A 17765-nucleotide genomic window follows, 5' to 3' on the forward strand; every position below is an offset into this window, starting at 1 on the left:
TTTTCTAATAAGTACATATTATTTAATTGTTAGTTTTGCAAGTATATAATATTGCAATAAGTCTACTCCTGAGCAGTTTGAAGTAATATGAATACCAAATGCAGTATGTATGTGTATATATATATAGCTATGTGTGTGTAGATATGAGGAACAAATAAGCCACAAACACCTCATTAACTATATGTATTTGTATGTGATACATTTTTGGATGAATATATCAGCACAGATAGCTTATAATAGTAAATCACAAGGGGACATTATCAAGTTGTCTTTAACAAGATTAAACCCCTTATACACAAACAGAATCAATACCTTACCCTTTAAAACACAATCAACAATTTCAAATATCTTGGTTTCAGTTAAACACAAGACCCAATCAAACTGAAAGTCAGTAAACCAAACCAACACGAATGACACCATTAGCACATTAATTAAGAACCATGCTTATGAGACGGAAGGAATGGACAGAGAGGATAACATGCTAACACACGAGGACCATGACTATGGCCCTCTAATCTTTGCTCTTTATCTGGCGTTGTGTACGCGAGTCGTTCAAACTTTGTCCAAACCTTTCGAGATCTCTTAAAAAGCAAGTGGCAATAATGGCTTAAATCTGGCAAATGAATTCATCTTTGCCTTTAAATATCAGCTTGCCTTCATTTCACTAACAGTAGAAATCCGTTAAATCAGGAAAACTAGTGTTTCTATAGAGGGAGAAGGCAATGACACCAACTATTCATTTGGCATGAGGCTTTGCAAAGTAAAATTAATCTATCACGTGCAATTCTCAACTTGCTCTCCGATCGTAGCGATGGCTGTATATCCATAAATGGAAAAGATCCAATCAACAATAGAGACATTATGAGAAGCATGCAGTCACGTCACAGACAATGTGACACCCACAGATGTCCAAACTAACACCAACAGACATATGTACCCTTCTAGGACATGAGAAGGCCCTAGGTATGGGCTATAGCTACATTAGCTATAACTTTGGCCCAGAGTTTTTCCTTTGTCTGGTCACATGGACAGGCAAAACACCAGCCCTAAATCATCACTATTTACAAAACCCAGAGTTGGAAAAACTCCTGTTCACAGGGTCTAAATGACCTCTGCTTGTTCTTATGGGCCAGGCTGGGTCTATCTAGCCTGGTTGCCAGATCAACCAAATCCTCTGCCCTGTTCACTGTAATTCTAAACCAAATGCAGATGTGGCAACCAGGCTAGGTTCTATCAAGCCTGTAGTAGCAGTGTCAGGAAGTGCTTTCAGCACATCCTCCCACTGCACCATGCGGAAACCCCCTTCACTTACAGGCTCTGTGTGAGACACTGTAGCGAAAATGTATTAGATCAAGAAAAAAAGTGAACGATACCCACTTTTCCTTTGAGGGGTATCAAGCATATTGTGGATGCTTTTCTCTTCTATTCATTGCGTCTCTATATCCAGTGGTGTTATTGGATATGACATTCCCTAATGCGGAATGCCTGACACCAGCAAAAGCATTGCATAGGTGTGCCAGTACATGGCCTTCTGAACGGTGTGGTACTGTTCATATACAGTAGATAACATACATGTTAGACACGTTTATTTGTGTTTTGTGTATATTATATGTGATTACTGTGTACTACCAAGACCCACGCCAAGAGATCATAAGATCTGATAAAACAGGCTAGAAACAGCTACCCACAGACCACTTAAATGTATCTGTAAATAAACTGGATGATCAAGACATTTAGCCAGGACTACAGAACAGGAGAAAGAACTCATTCGCCTGGTTCAAATACCACTTAGTAGCCGTGTTTGCCTATAACACGTAACCATTTGCGAATCAGACATGAATGATCACAATGTCAGATAATTCCTTCTATCCAGCCAATGGAACTCGCTATGTCAGAGTAACCATTAAGGAATAAATCAACTTAAAATCCTTTACGGCATGCTGCTGACATCACAACAGCAGTAAAACAAAAGTAGTAAGGATGTCATCATGCTTTTGACAATACAATAATATTGTATAATCATTTGTAATGTTTCTTTACCTGTATCCAAGTGCTTAGTTTTCATTAGTTACTGATTAACAAATGCTGCCTGTTTAGAGGTTGCTGTAGTTACAAGAGACCAAAGTCCACAATGATATGACCTACACTGCATTATTACTAAAGTTAGTGACTACAACAAAATAATAACCTTTAAGGTACATTTCCAATATAAGTTCCCAATGTCAGTATGATTAAGTAATTTATTGACCCAGATGCTGTACATTATAATTATTTGTGAGGGAGAACAATGTGTGTGTGTGTGTGTGTGTGTGTGTGTTGTTTTAACTTCTTAAGACTGCAGCTTGCACAGGCTAACAGACGAGCCGCTGGAGAAGAGCCAGAACGCTGGGTACACTGCCTCGGCGAACTGGAACACAAACGTATGGAAAGGGTATGCCCGGTCCTGAACGTTATAGAAAGTGGCCGTTCCCTCCTCGCAATCCAACAGCACGCCGACGCGGGTCGGGTTCGGGTTCTGCAGTACAGTCTCACTGCTGGCGTGCCAGGCCGACAGCTTGACGTTGAACCACTCGACGCACCAGGACTGGGCGTTACGCCCCAGCCGGCTAGCCGGACCCTTCCGGTCGATGCTGTTGTAGGCCAGGCCGATGCCGGTGAAGTTGTTGCTGCTCATCTTGACCTCCCAGTAGTGACGGCCGCGGGAGAAGCCCTTGGAAGTGAGCACCTGGCTGCAGACAGAGAAGCGGGCGGGGCCATCGGGGTAAGGGGTGGGCTCGTCTGACACAGAGGCCATGGTCAGGTTCTCTGTGAGGGAGATGCGCTTGTGGGCCGTTTTGGGGTCAAGGGTGAGAACCGTGCCATCTGGTGAGGGAGAGACAGGAGGTAAGATTCTCTCACAAACACACCCATGCACACACTTTTATAAAAGTTCCTTCAGAATGCTGTACTTGTTTTCAAGCTAGTGTTGGGAATACAGGTAGATAAGTGGTTAGACCACAGACAGTCTATTTCCACTACAGACATCCCTCCACTGCTGGCAGCAGCTGCAAGACCAGGTGCTAGGACTACCAGCAGGGTTAAGGGTTGAGTAATTGCTCACAGGTGTGAGTGATTGAGTGGCAATTACTGTAACAATCTTAGAAGCTGATCAAGAGCAGCATCCCAAGCCAATGGGGATTTCCTGCCGAGTGTTTGAATCTTTTTTGTTTGGCATGCCTTTTTGTATATGGTTATACTTGTCATCATATGAACATCAATAACCAATATGAGCCGTCTCCCCTAGAGACACTTACAACACCCTGTTGACTTATGTTGAACGCACACTCAGAGGTTACAGACTTGCCAGAAGATTCCGATGGAGCAGTGTGGATGAAAAGTACAGTCTGGAGTACAGTGGCATATCCCATTCCTGCATCAAGGTATGTTTTCCGTCCCATATCTCACGCCGGCTCCACGGTGTCTTAACGTAACCATGATTGAGCTCCGACCCCCAGTGCAACGGTAGGGTCAGTATCTTCTGGCAAACTTCCTAGCTTCCCTAGACTGAGGAGCCGGTTTGCTACGTGGTTTCGTAACACTTGTGAACTTACATTGTAGGAGGTCATTTCGTTTTACTGCAGAGGTGATACTTGGGGGAACACTTGCTTGTCCTGTAAGAAAAATACCATGCCATTAGTTTAGTATAGTGCATAGGTGACTTTGATAAACCAGAGGGGTATTCCTGAAAGCCAGATTAGTGAGATCTGTCGAACTAGAATTTGAGCAAATTCAGAATTTCTGGTTCCAGAAAGAGCGCTCGACCTATAGCAACGAATCTTCGACTGTCCTGGTGAATAAAGACGGGGCTTCTCCGCCAATAAGATTGTTGTCCGTCGGCTATGGCCTGTCCCTTTGCGGAAAATCCAATTGACATCAGAGCCTTCGTTGTTTGCCGTGCATTACAAAGGGAACAAAGGATTGGACCTTGACTATATCCTTTAAATCATTCAGAAGATTGTCTTTTGGAACGTTATCGTTTTTCCCGCACAATCATTCATATCTGGCCAACTTACTCAACCTGTACACAGGCAATGTAATCCAACGTGGTTTCGCCTTTACTGCTATAGGCCTAGAAACTCTGCATTACGTAGCAATTTTTTGGCCACTGGAAGTTTCCTGTACAATGAGGGCGACGCTGACCGATTTGGCAAGGCAACTGTGCGTAGAGCCATAAGAAGAGTCTGCCTTGCATTAGAGACTTTGTTGTTGTCTTTGTTGCATTCCCTGCCCATCAAGCTGTATAATCAAGGAGGTATTTTACAGAATTGCAGGTACAGTAGGCTGTGATGCTTTGCTAATCTCAAATGAATAAACCTAAGCAACATGATAAATGATAAATAGCCGAATTAAAATAGCGCAGATTTTGCAAACATCATTGGCGTTACGACTTAGAACACACTGTCATGAAAAGCACTCAAATTATTATTCATCCTACATAGGCTATGGAATGGGCCTACCATTGCAATTGTGACGTAGGCTACTACAACTCACATAGGCCATAGCCTTGACATGAATATCACCAGCGTTGCAATAACAGCGCTCTCTGAAGTGAACGCATCATTACTAATCACCCATGTGTGTAAGCTAGGCCTATTAGGATATTGGAATTGTGCCACTTCACTTAAGCATTTACTCGGTCCGCAATTATCTGCCCGGCACCCTCTCTGGCTTTTGCACCCGCGCCTCTATTACATTTTTTGGTAAATATGCGAACATATTCATTGTATGTTACAATAGTTTCTTGTTCTGGACTTGTGAAATATTGGACTGTGTCTTGACTCCATAGCTGTAGTTTATTTCGGTCATCGACATGAGGCCCTTTTTGAATGTTGCGCGCCAGTTGTCGGATCAACCAATCTGCAATTCGCTAAGCACAATTACTTAAACGAGAAGCAGACGTTCTGGAACCAAGAAATCAGACTCATCTGGTTAAGAGAAGCTGGATATGTTCAGGGAATCCTAAATATGTTAAACCATCTTGCTAGAATTACCCCCCAGTTGTGACAAGTATCCAGAATTGCATTCAAATTTGTCATTGGAGGCTCACTTATGGTATTCAGCTGCATGAGCAGAAAATATAATTGTATTCAACATTTACCTGGGTCCTCCCTGTTCCTGGGTCTGGGTTCTGCTGATTGTCCTCTGAGGTGGTCCCTTGGTGTGTGTGGAACAGGAGTGGCGGACTCTCTGCGAGCATTAGGTGGCTTTTGGGGATTTTCTGATGGAAGACAAACAATTAATTTACAATATAATTTTCATATCCAATGAAGCAGGCAGTTATTTTACACAATATTGTATGAGTCAGCTGCTGCCTAAATGTAATGAAACAGGCAGGGAGCAGGTCTCGAACCCTCGACCTTCTAGCCCGAAGTCCAGCGCGCTATCGACTGTGCCCCAAAAGCATGCTCGAGGGGCAGAGTCGATTTCTGCGCTTATAAACCCAGGGTCGTTACACTATGTAGGTTAAAGGGATAGACTTTGACAATTAAGCCCCTTTTTAAAAATTGTTTTACTTACTCAGAGTCCGATGAACTCATTGATACCATTTTTGTCTCTGCGTGCAGTTTGAAGGAAGTTGAAGGTAGTTTCTGATGCGATTACTAACTGGTAGTAGCGCAATGACGAAGTCTATGGGAGCATCTAGACAAAATTGGCTTATTTGACAATGTCGAAATATCCCTTTAAGCGCTCTCTCCAACTAAGGTTTGCAGAACAGACCGAACCGCCATAAGCCTGTTAAACTAGACCATAAACGAATAACATTTTAACTTGTGATGTTACTTGACACATGCCATGCACAGCACACCTGTTATCTGAGCTTGGCAGTTATTGAAGTAAACACACAGAAAAACACTGAAAAATCAGTTCTCACTGTCAGCCTTATGTTCTTTCCATTCCTTGTGATCTCGTTTCTTGTCTGACTCTGAAAGGGAGAAATGGTTGAGAGTTTTTGAGATCAAAAAAGTAACTGAGGGTCATAGTTGACCCTTTAGAGGTGTAAATAGAGTGGTAGAATTGGCAGTAAGTCTTTACTGACAGTATAACAGTCTGCTATCTGGTTTATGAACCATTCATGTCACAGATGTTTCTGACTGACGAGAACAAGCTGTATTTGTCCTGTTTTTTTCTGCTCTGATAAGGAAACGGAAAAACCTAGTCGGTGTATCGTATTCTATGTAGTGTCTTGGTAAAATGTACCTAGACACACTAAAAAGGGAATCTTTATCAGGCTACAAGGCCACAACGACCCATCTTGTAATAGCCTACTTCTCTCTCGGTCACAACAAACCCATCTTGTAATAGCCTACTTCTCTCTCGGTCACAACGAACCCATCTTGTAATAGTCTACTTCTCTCTCGGTCACAACGAACCCATCTTGTAATAGCCTACTTCTCTCTCGGTCACAACGAACCCATCTTGTAATAGCCTACTTCTCTCTCGGTCACAACGAACCCATCTTGTAATAGCCTACTTCTCTCTCGGTCACAACGAACCCATCTTGTAATAGCCTACTTCTCTCTCGGTCACAACGAACCCATCTTGTAATAGCCTACTTCTCTCTCGGTCACAACGAACCCATCTTGTAATAGCCTACTTCTCTCTCGGTTTGAATCTTGTGGAGGCTTCTTCTGGTTTGCCCTGAGGGGAGCTCCTGGGCTGTGGGATCTAGGCATTCTCGGATGACCTTGTGGTGGCATGCCTCCTGAAACAAAGACCAGATGAAACTTTGTCACACTGTATCAAAGTAAATACAGTGCCCAAGGTTGTGATTAGGCTATGAGTGACCACCACAACAAGTCTATTACTGATTTCACAAATTATTATTGCTGTACAATTTTTAGCCATACAAAAGCCATATGTTTCTGGAAAGTTACAACCGTTACTGTATGCCAGCAGGAGTTATGTAGTTAAAGAAGGGGGCATAATGGCACTCACCCATTTCATAGAAGTTTGGCAGCAGAGGAGGAGCAAACCTCTCAGCTGTTGGGAAGAAAATCACATTTTATTGGTTATTTACACATATTTAGCATATGTTATTGCGGGTGTAGCGAAAGGCTTATTTTCTTAGCTCCAACAGTGCAGTTATAACAATACAATAAAAAGGAATTAATAACGAGCGATGTCAGAGTCCGGAATATAAATGAATACACTGAGTGTACAAAACATGAAGAACACCTTCCTAATATTGAGTTGCACTCCCCCTTTGCCCTCAGAACAGCCTCAATTCGTCGGGGCATGGACTCTACAATAGGGATGGGCATTTGACATTTTTCCACTGTTATGAGTACTCGCATAATTTGAGGGCTCTAATGAAAAAATTATAATCATTAAAATACACTGGACAATGTGTGCATTTATCTATATGCCAACAGTGCGTAACCATGAATAATTGATCATAACAATTAGACACATTCTAATTCCTAGATTGCTATTTGAGAATCATTAACGGAAACTATGGGCTATGTTAAGGCGTCAGCATGCTTCAGTTCGGCTGGCGCCTAGACAAACTTGGCTACTCTAACCAAACTTGGCTATTCACACCATGAAATCAATTAATACGTATGAATTGGCGGGAGAGTGAGCATTTTTATTTATTTAACTAGGCAAGTCAGTTAAGAAATTATTAGGAACAGTGGGTTAACTGCCTTGTTCAGGGGCAGAACGACACATTTTTACCTTGTCGGCTCGGGATTCGATCTAGCAACCTTTCGGTTACAAGTCCAACGCTCTAACCACTAGGCTACCTGCTGTCTGCCGCCATGGAGAAAGATGTGCCTGGTACTTTGTAGCACAGTATTTAAAATTTTAAAAAGAATAGATTTGATGTCATGCCCATCCCCACTCTACAAGGTGTCAAGCGTTCCACAGGGATCCTGGCCCATGTTGACGCTGACGCTTCCCACAGTTGTTGTGTCAAGTTGGCTGGATGTCCTTTGGGTGGTGGACCATTCTTGATACACATGGGAAACTGCTGCCTGTGAAAAACCCAGCAGCATTGCAGTTCTTGACACTAAAATTGGTGCACCTACAACCAAAGGAACATAAATATTTTGTCTTGCCCATTCACCCTCTGAATGGCACACATACACCATCCACCATCCATTGTCTCAAGGCTTCAACATATATATTTTTTTACATGTCTCTTCATCTACACTGATTGAAGTGGATTTAACAAGTGACATCAATAAGGGATCATAGCTTTCATCTGGATTCACCTGGTCAGTTCATGTCAGGGAAAAAACAGGTGTTCTTAATGGTTTGTACACTATATATGATGGCGTGTATACACATTATGAATAGAAATTGTATTTAAAGCTGTAGTTAAATAGGATAGGCCTTATAGTATATACATATGAAGTGGGTAAAACGGTATGTAATCATTATTAAAGTGACAGGTGTTCAATGACTATGTAAATAGGACGGCAGTCTCTAAGGTGCAGGGTTGAGTACTGGGTGGTAGCCGTGTAGTAACAGTGACTAAAGTTCAGGGCAGGGTACTGGTTGGAGGCCGGATAGTGGTGACTATTTCACTTAGAATACCTAAGTATAATAATTGGAATCTGGACCGCAAACGCCTCAAACCACCAGATTGCTAACCAATTTGAGGGATAAGATGTTGGATTGTGAATTATTGATTGATTGGACTCATTGTTTGATCCCTTATTGCTCTCCAATATAAAAATCACCATTGTTGAACATGTCCATGCAAAGTTTGGGAATTAAATATCACAAGGCATCATACAAATGCCGCCCATAAGCATGTTTTATACACTTGTATACACACACACCTGGTTTGAGTATCTGCAGTCTGGCCTCTACCGGCTGTTTCAGTACATGTGTAAGATGCTCCCTCAGGACTGCAGAGTAGGCATGCCAGGCTGCCATGGCCTTAGAGTCCAGGTTCACCTTCGGGGTATAGGGGTCAAAGGCCACCACTGCCGGCATGTCAACTGAGGCCTGTCCCAAAGGAAAGGTAAAAACCAACAATAAGATACATTAGTCAATATCGTAATTTCAAGACTGTTAGCCCACTGAACTAAGGTCGGGAGCTGACGCAAGTCTTCTGATTCCAGGTGAGGTTGCTCATCACCTGAGTGAGAGCAGATCACCGAAGCCAACCCGCTACACTGGACTCACCTGTAGGAAAGCCACGGTCTGAGTCTGACTGAGCAGGCTGTTGACGCCATCTTTTGCTGCGCTAAGCTTGGCAATGTTCTGGTTGAACTTCTTTATGAGGTTCTGGAGTTTGGTCTGACCGCTCTCCTGCTCCCGGTCCACGGTGTTCAGAGCCTCACGCTCGTCACGGTCCAGCAGCTCCCGGATTTGACGGTAGTCATCCTCTAGTGCTCTCTTCCTGCTGGCTGCAGAGTCCTGGAGGAGGTGGACACAAAGTATACGTGGAGTTCTCAAATTGATATTTCTCACAGCATCTCACACTGCTCTTACGGTGACTGTTCGATATTTAGTTTTTCCAGGTGCTCAAAGCTTACAAACTGCTTTATATACTGAATACAGTAGTCAAGACAATTTCTTGAGTCATTTGTTTAAAAAGTGATCGCTTACCTTCAACTTGCTCTGCTGGTCACTCATCTGAGAGATGACCATCTGGTTCTTGTCAATCTTTCCATCCAGCAGACTCAACTTGCCCCTCAAATCAGACTGAATGAGACATGAATGAATATTATCTTCAACCAAATAAAATAAAAAATTCTAACTCTTAACATGGGATAATTCGTTTTCTTTTAGAATTAGTGATTTGATCAATCACATGACTTCTGTAGCAAAATAGGGTAAACGGTCAGTCGTGAGGCTTGAACCTGTGACCTTACACCTGTAGCCTAGCGGTTAAGAGCGTTGGGCCAGTAACCGAAAGGTGGTTTGAATCCCGAGCCGGAAAGGTGGAAAAATCTGCCGTTCTGCCCTTGAGCAAGGCAGTTAACCCCTAACAACTGCTCCCCGGGTGCTGATGACATGGACATCGATTAAGGCAGCCACCCGCACCTCTCCGATTCAGAGGGGTTGGGTTAAATGCGGAAGATACATTTTGGTTGAACGCATTCAGTTGTGCAAGCAATTTACTAGGTATCCCCACAGAACAGTATGCTAGGTATTTTACCAGATGTATAAATGTGAAGCATCTGGTTAGTTTCCACTCACTACCAAATATGGTGAGGAGAGGAAGCCCAGTGGTAGAAGTATTTTGGCCAACATTCACTTATCCATTTACAAAACTAGAATCCATAACGGAAATATGCAAATAAATGCTAGAACGAGCCAATAGGATCTCACTAGCTCGTGCTTGGCTCTGCCCACCTCCTTGCTTGGTCTGCCCACTATGATTAATTTGCTCCTATTGAACCGACAGGCTCTGGTATATCCCCTTTCCCTCATAAAAAGGTCCAGACCTCTAGACAGAGATTGTAATGCACTACATGGGTGCAATGGGCTGGCACAACACTACTGTATGCCTGACCGTGGATGGGGTGTATTAAAATGTATTGTAAACTTACCTCTTGCAGTGCCCGTTGTTCATCAGGGTTGGAGAAGGTACAGCCTTTATGCACCTGCTGCAGACAGACACCACAGATACAGCGGCCATGTTGGACACAGTAGAACTCCATCAGCTTGTGGTGGTCGGGGCAGATACGGTCGCGCAGGTCGCCCAGAGGCTCGTTCAGCTGATGCGCGCCAAACACTGGGTTCTCCTGATGAGGCCTCACGTGCTCAAGGCAGAACGACGCCATACAGGTGAGGCAGGTCTTGAACGCTTTGGCTTCCATACAGGTGTCGCACAAGATAACCACCTCTTTGGGCTCCATCTTGACCGCATCCCACATGATTAAGTCATCCGTCTCATTGGGGAGGTCGCTTTTATTCGACTTCATCTTGAACGTTTCCACAACAGCGCTGAGGACGGTGTTCTTCTTCAGCTCTGGTTTGGTGGTGAAGTGGGTCCGGCATTGTGGACAGCTGTAGTTGTCTTTCCATGTTTCTAGGAGACACTCTTGGCAAAAGTTGTGTCCACATGGAATTGTCACCGGACAGTCGAAAGGACATAGGCAGATGCTACAGCTCAGTTCGTCTTCGAGACTCATGAGGGAAAACATATCGTTGGCCATGATGGAACTACAACTGTCTGCTGCTGTGTTGTCTGTAAGTATTCTGTTCAAACTACTATTCTGACAACAGCAGAAATGATGACATCACCGTTGTATGGAAACCTTCAAAATAAAAGCCCACATTTCAAAACATTGCAATGTTGATAACTCATTCTAAAGATATTAAATTGTAATCAATTGCTATTTACATGGTGCTTATATGCAAGGTCTTTTTTGTTTTGTAAAAAAAGTAAAGAAATTAAGACCACTTGGTATAGCTATTGGTATGCTCACAATACTGGGGTAGCTCCACCAATTAGGTGCCTTAGGAGTAGTGCAACTTTGTGGGGGAAAGTTTATTTAGCTGAATTTCAACATGTCAAAACGCACATGCTCAACCTAATTTAAAAAAAAAGTTTTCCCAATCCCTTCAATATTTTTGGGGGTGACAAATAAGTAGCAGGGTTGACCGTACATAAAGTAGCAGGGTTGACCGTACATAAAGTAGCAGGGTTGACCGTACATAAAGTAGCAGGGTTGACCGTACATAAAGTAGCAGGGTTGACCGTACATAAAGTAGCAGGGTTGACCGTACATAAAGTAGCAGGGTTGACCGTACATAAAGTAGAAGGGTTGACCGTACATAAAGTAGAAGGGTTGACCGTACATAAAGTAGCAGGGTTGACCGTACATAAAGTAGAAGGGTTGACCGTACATAAAGTAGCAGGGTTGACCGTACATAAAGTAGCAGGGTTGACCGTACATAAAGTAGCAGGGTTGACCGTACTTAAAGTAGCAGGGTTGACCGTACATATAGTAGCAGGGTTGACCGTAAATAAAGTAGCAGGGTTGACCGTACATAAAGTAGCAGGGTTGACTGTAAATAAAGTAGCAGGTTTGACATGTTGTTCTTGACCCGCTCAGTTTCCCGCCACAAAGCACAAGAAAATGGCCAAAAAGAGTAGAACCAGCTCACCTGCTTTTACACTGATTTGACTAATGTCCAATTAAAACTTTTCCAGGAATAGCTTCACCATATTAAAATGAGAGTTTAGTTAACGTAATAGTGTGACCTTTAAATCTTGGACAGATGTTTAATTCCTTAAAGTAGTCTCGAATCACATTATTTAATCTTCAGAAATTACTGTCAGTGTAACAGTATTGCTTCCGCCCCTCTCCAATCGCTCCATAAAAACTGCGGCCCTTGCAGAGCAAGGGAAATAACTACTTCAAGGTCTGAGGGAGTGAGGTCACTGATTTGAAACACTACTAGCGAGCAACGACTAACTACCTAGCCATTTCACACAGGTTAACAAAAGCAACAACTAGGGCTTTACAATGACTGTGAACATCGGCACAAATGGGTTTTTTTCTCTATAAACCAGTATGTAATTCATATAGTGTAGGCCGTCACTGTAAATAAGAATTTGTTCTTAACTGACTTGCCTAGTTAAATAAAGGTTCAATTATTTTTTTAAAGAACATTTTTAAAAAATTGCATTGTGGCCAATGGAATGGGTGGAGTAAAAGGCCAGCAACACTGTATTAACATAGCAGTATTTGTGTAAACTTTCAAATGAAATGCTGGTAAAAAATAGGTTGTCCAAGGTGGTTGCAATGCTTTGAAAAACAGTTGTACGTAACTAGTGTTAAACAAAAGGATAGTCAAAGCTTTCCATGTCTTTGCAGGTAGACTCTTATTTTGAAAAACTCCTGCTGCTAGTACAACGGTAATCTAGTTTCAGTGCGTCACTCTGGCGAAACAAAATGCATTAGCAAAACGAAACGTATTGATAATCTTTGCTTCCGTGGTGCAGCTACGGAATATTTGGGTTTTGAAGATACTATCTTTGCGCATAGTCATTATCTACTTTATTTTCAATCTAACCTTACCGTTTCCCCTTTTGAAAAGCTTGAGTGAACAATTAGGCCTTCATGATTTTAGTGTTTTTAAAATAAAATGTACCTGAACCATGACATTTTAAGTAAAGTAGCCAACGGAATCAAACTTACCAGGCTGTAAAGTGCACTGACAGCTGACAACCGTACTAGTCTACGTATGTCCCCTGATTTATCCGAGTTCTGCGGAGCGTTCCTATGGAATCTTCTTCGGTGGGGTTTATCCGCAGTTGGCTACCAACGTTATGGTGCATTACCGCCGCCTACTGTACTGGAGTGTGGGCCAGAGACTGGGTGAAACAAAATTCTACCTGTCAGCCCGTTTCTCTTAAAAAAGACAACAAAACATGTAGACTGTATATAATGACGTTCTACTTAGTATACTCTTTAAACTAATTTCCTGTATCCACTTCTCCCTCATACTGGATCTCAGCCTCTTACCCACTCATACTGCCCACACTCATACTGCCCACACTATGTCAATACAAGCCCCACTGTTTCTTTTTCCAAGGCAATAATCATACTTTCCTGTTGGATGCTTTCCCATAAAGTCTTATTTAACCGGCTGTGTCCCACCCCTAATCTTGTAAAAAATAGCCCCCTCTCTTCTGTCTCTTCCTGCCGTCCTCCCCTTCCCGACATTCCTCTGCACTTAGAATAAATGTCTACCCTTAGTATCTCTATTCCACTGCTCCTGCCATCTCTGCACCACCACTGTCCACATCAGGCTTTTTGCCTCTGCCTTGCTCATTTGAAAGCTAAACATCAACATCCCCACTACTAAGTTCTTGTTTAGGCAGTACATCAACTGCCTTGTTCCCCTTCAACCACACATGGGCTGTTTGTAGAACGGCATAAAGCCGGTATTGTCTGCTACGTGTACTAAAGGACTGCAGACTCAAACACTGCACACGAATCAGAGTAAATAACTACGGTCTGGCTTGACTTCCTCCACCCGCCGCAAGGCCAGTATGGCCATCAGCTCTGCCGTATATACCGCCAGATGATCTGTAATACGTTTCCTGACTGCCACCCCAAATTCCTGTACTACAAATGCTGACCCAGTACGTCCTGTCCGTGGAGCTTTTGAACCATCTGTAAATGGCCACAATGCTGATACACAGTATCCAGATGTCTATTAATTAAACAAATCAGATGGATCATCCCTTTCCTCATCTTTCTGTAATCTCTCCATCACTTCTAGATCAACAACAAGAGGTGGGAGTAGCCATGGTGGGTTCACAAGAATAGCTACCGTTGGACTAAACTCTCTTCCCTACAGTCCCGCTTGGTCCCGTGTGGCTCAGTTGGTAGAGCATGGCGCTTGCAACGCCAGGGTTGTGGGTTCATTCCCCACGGGGGGACCAGGATGAATATGTATGAACTTTCCAATTTGTAGGTCGCTCTGGATAAGAGCGTCTGCTAAATGACTTAAATGTAAATGTATGTCCCATCTCCCTCGCATAGGTATTACCCACCCAAAGATCGTGTTCTGTCCTCGCTCGTGAGACCCGGCCATACCTGAGAAACCTTGAAGAAGACTGACTCGGGTGAAAGTATTAATACAACATCCCCCCCCAAAAAACTATAGGCTATTGCACCATTATTTAACAGTACTGCATGTCAGCCACATGAAACATTAGCGAATTGACTGGAAACTGGGTGGTATATGCTCGTTGTGGTTTGAGGAGAACACTTGCATTTTTGTCAAGGCAGAGATGAGTGGCCGAGACAGAGGCGCGCATGGACGCATCAATTCAGGCTACAGGCCTAATGACCAGTGGCAACCCATCATTCAGGGCACGTGGGGCTTTTTTTGTTGTTGGGTGGGGCTTGCTTGGTTTTTGTTATTTTGGCATTAATACGTGTCACATCAGTTGCAAACAATGTCATTCAGGCCTAGACAAAGGCCGGCCCGCGGAATCATGCTCAGATCACACAAAGAATTTGCGATAGTAAAGTTGTGAAAAACCTATTTGTTATTCAAATTAAAAGCCCAATGAATACTCACCTTTGTGTAATGATTTAACTCCCACCGCTTGTGGGACATTTATTTTGAAGGCACGTATAAATAACTGCACAAGGACAGACAGTGACTGACAGTGTAACGAGTGTCGTCGTCTGAAGAGGAAGAATCAGTCCAAAGCGCAGCGGGGTAAGTGTTCATGACTTTTATTTAAACTGAACACTAGAATAAAATTACAAAGTGCAAAACGAAACCGAAACAGTCCTGTCAGGTGCAGAAAACACTAAACAGAAAATAACTACCCACAAAACACAGGTGGGAAAATGCTACCTAAGTATGGTTCCCAATCAGAGACAACAACAGACAGCTGTCCCTGATTGAGAACCATACCCGGCCAAAACAAAGAAATACAACACATAGAAAAATGAACATAGAACGCACACCCAAATCACACCCTGACCAAACCAAAATAGAGACATAAAAAGCTCTCTAAGGTCAGGGTGTGACAGACAGGCTGACACACGTCACAGTTACAGATAGTAGCTAGCTAGCAATTGCACCAATAAAATGAGTTAAAGGAAAAGGAAAGTAGAAAATGAATGTCGTTTTTTTTTTTTATTCACCATGGACATCATGGCCCTGATGAATTAACTGAATTCCAAAATCCAAGGGAAGGGCCTTTTTGCACATCAGCTACAGCCTTGTCATAGCCTTCAAGGGAAAATTACTCCTCCTGACCCGCCAAGTAGAAGCCAACAATCTCACCCACCTTCCGACACTACTAGAAGGTTCCCTATCAGAGTACCAGCAGGAGAGGTATACATCGCTGCTGCTTAATTTGAACGGTGAGTTTTATCGTCGTTTTGAGGATTTCAAAGTGTTGGAAAATGACATGCTGTTGGTTTCCTCTCACCTTCAACGTGGATAACGCTCCCACTGACCTGCAACTTGAGCTTATCGCTCTTCAGTCTGATGCAGTGACTGTTTTGAATAGTTCTCCAGTGTAACTGACGAGGTTCTATGCATCTCTCGATGAACAAAACTTTCCAAAGATTAGGAGTCATGCTCAGGAGACGTTTGTACTGTTTGGGTCAACCTATGTATGTGAACAGACATTTTCAGTGATGAAATATAACAAGTCAAGGCACAGATCATCTCTTACTGACTCTCAGCAATCCTGCGCATAGCGACGTCCGAAACTATACCTGACTTCACTGCTCTAGTCAATGCCCATCAGAGACTTCACTCCTCACACTGATTGAGTATTTTTAAATGTAATGTTGAGCTCTCTCTTTCTTGTGTTTTTGTGCATAACTATTAACAAGAGTTTTGTCCGTGGTGCTGAATGCACAGGGTACTTTTCCCTCCGTGTAGTTAATTGCATGTTTAATAAGGAAAATACCTACATAAAAGGAGAACATGGGATGTGGTTTAGTTCTGTGCATGTTAAAAAAGTTAAAAGTAGCATATCTGGATGTGATTTACAGTAGATATCTGTCAACACATGATGTAGAATACTGTAATATGATTCTGGCCCGCGACGGCAAAAAATATATTCTAATGTGGCCCTCCATGGAAAATAATTGCCCAGGCCTGTTCTAATGTATTAAGTGTGTATGTTTATCCTGTGTTACCATTTAGTTGGCTAGTAAATATATAATTAAACCAATTTGTGTAGTACTGAATCATAACTAAGGCTGGGTTTTTTGCAGATGCAGGAGGTTACGACTGTTCAGATATGATATGAGGTTATGATTAATAAGTTGACTGTTTATGGATGTGATAGGTGAAGTCCTTTTTAGAGTTTAATTCGGAAGATGGTAACTCTTTAAAGAACCACTCTCGTGGTGCCCCAAATCCTAATGAGTTATTTGATTAGATAAATAACAGTCATCAGATTAATGAAAGTAAGGTCACGACAGCCGCTATGAGTGGAGTGCATACAGAGGCCATCTGTGGGATGAGTTTGACACGTGATGTATGGGCTCTAGTTTCAGGCGTCTAACACCTGCTAAGTTAGGTTATGGCTTGACTGCCCCTTGTTTTGAGCGGCTTTCAATGGAATGTTGGCCTATTTATTGCCTTACCTCCCTAACCTTACTACATCTGCACACACTGTACACACATTTTTCTACTGTGTTTTTGACTGAATGTTTGTTTATCCCATGTATAACTCTGTTTTTTTGTCACACTGCTTTGCTTTATCTTGGCCAGGTCACAGTAAATGAGAACGTATTCTCAACTGGCTTACCTGGTTAAAAAAAGGTGAAATATAATTTTTTTGATTCAGTTGTGTTTTGATAGTGAAATCATGGATAGTCACATGACCTCAATGAAATAGGGTGTCCCAGTGGTGTAATGGTGCCTGGAGAAGTGATTATAAAAAGTTTGAATCCCAACTGGCTCGCCCTGCGGAAGGAAAGGCGCCATGTGCGAGAAATTCTATGACAAACAGTGACACACTCTGAATGACCTAACATGATCAATCCCATATTGGTCTTTCACAGTCTCGCCAACCCAAGCTGTACTGTGCAAGTAGGCTAATAGTATGCCTACTATTGAAATTGATAAATGAGGCTGTCAACTGAGTCAGAAATTCAAAAGTTTCAGATTTTAAAAATCTAGTTTTCGCTCTGAAAGTCACACTTTTAAAAAAAATAGACAAACAACAGAATTGGATGTTTTACTCCACAACAATTCTTAAACCACATCGGGACCACTTGAAGGCTGGGAATAATCAAATAAAAAAATATACTTTTTAA

General features: G+C 42.6%; 1 protein-coding gene across 2 annotated transcripts; it reads right to left on the reverse strand.

Annotated features, from left to right (window-relative positions):
* Window positions 1-168: 168 nt before the first annotated feature.
* LOC139567536 (E3 ubiquitin/ISG15 ligase TRIM25-like) lies at window positions 169-13285 on the reverse strand. 2 transcript variants are annotated; one of them, XM_071388874.1, is made up of 11 exons: window positions 13152-13285; window positions 10551-11261; window positions 9604-9699; window positions 9178-9411; window positions 8829-8997; window positions 6976-7020; window positions 6635-6742; window positions 5912-5962; window positions 5138-5257; window positions 3591-3650; window positions 169-2862 (listed from the first exon to the last, which is right to left on the reverse strand). In XM_071388874.1, the coding sequence occupies exons 2-11, from the start codon at window positions 11157-11159 to the stop codon at window positions 2330-2332; spliced, it is 2025 nt and encodes a 674-aa protein (XP_071244975.1). In that variant the 5' UTR covers window positions 11160-11261; window positions 13152-13285; the 3' UTR covers window positions 169-2329. The 2 variants fall into 2 exon arrangements, with proteins under 2 accessions (XP_071244975.1, XP_071244976.1); XM_071388875.1 differs by lacking the exon at window positions 5912-5962.
* Window positions 13286-17765: the final 4480 nt, after the last annotated feature.

Source organism: Salvelinus alpinus, chromosome 2, assembly GCF_045679555.1.
Source record: "Salvelinus alpinus chromosome 2, SLU_Salpinus.1, whole genome shotgun sequence".
NCBI lineage: Eukaryota > Metazoa > Chordata > Actinopteri > Salmoniformes > Salmonidae > Salvelinus > Salvelinus alpinus.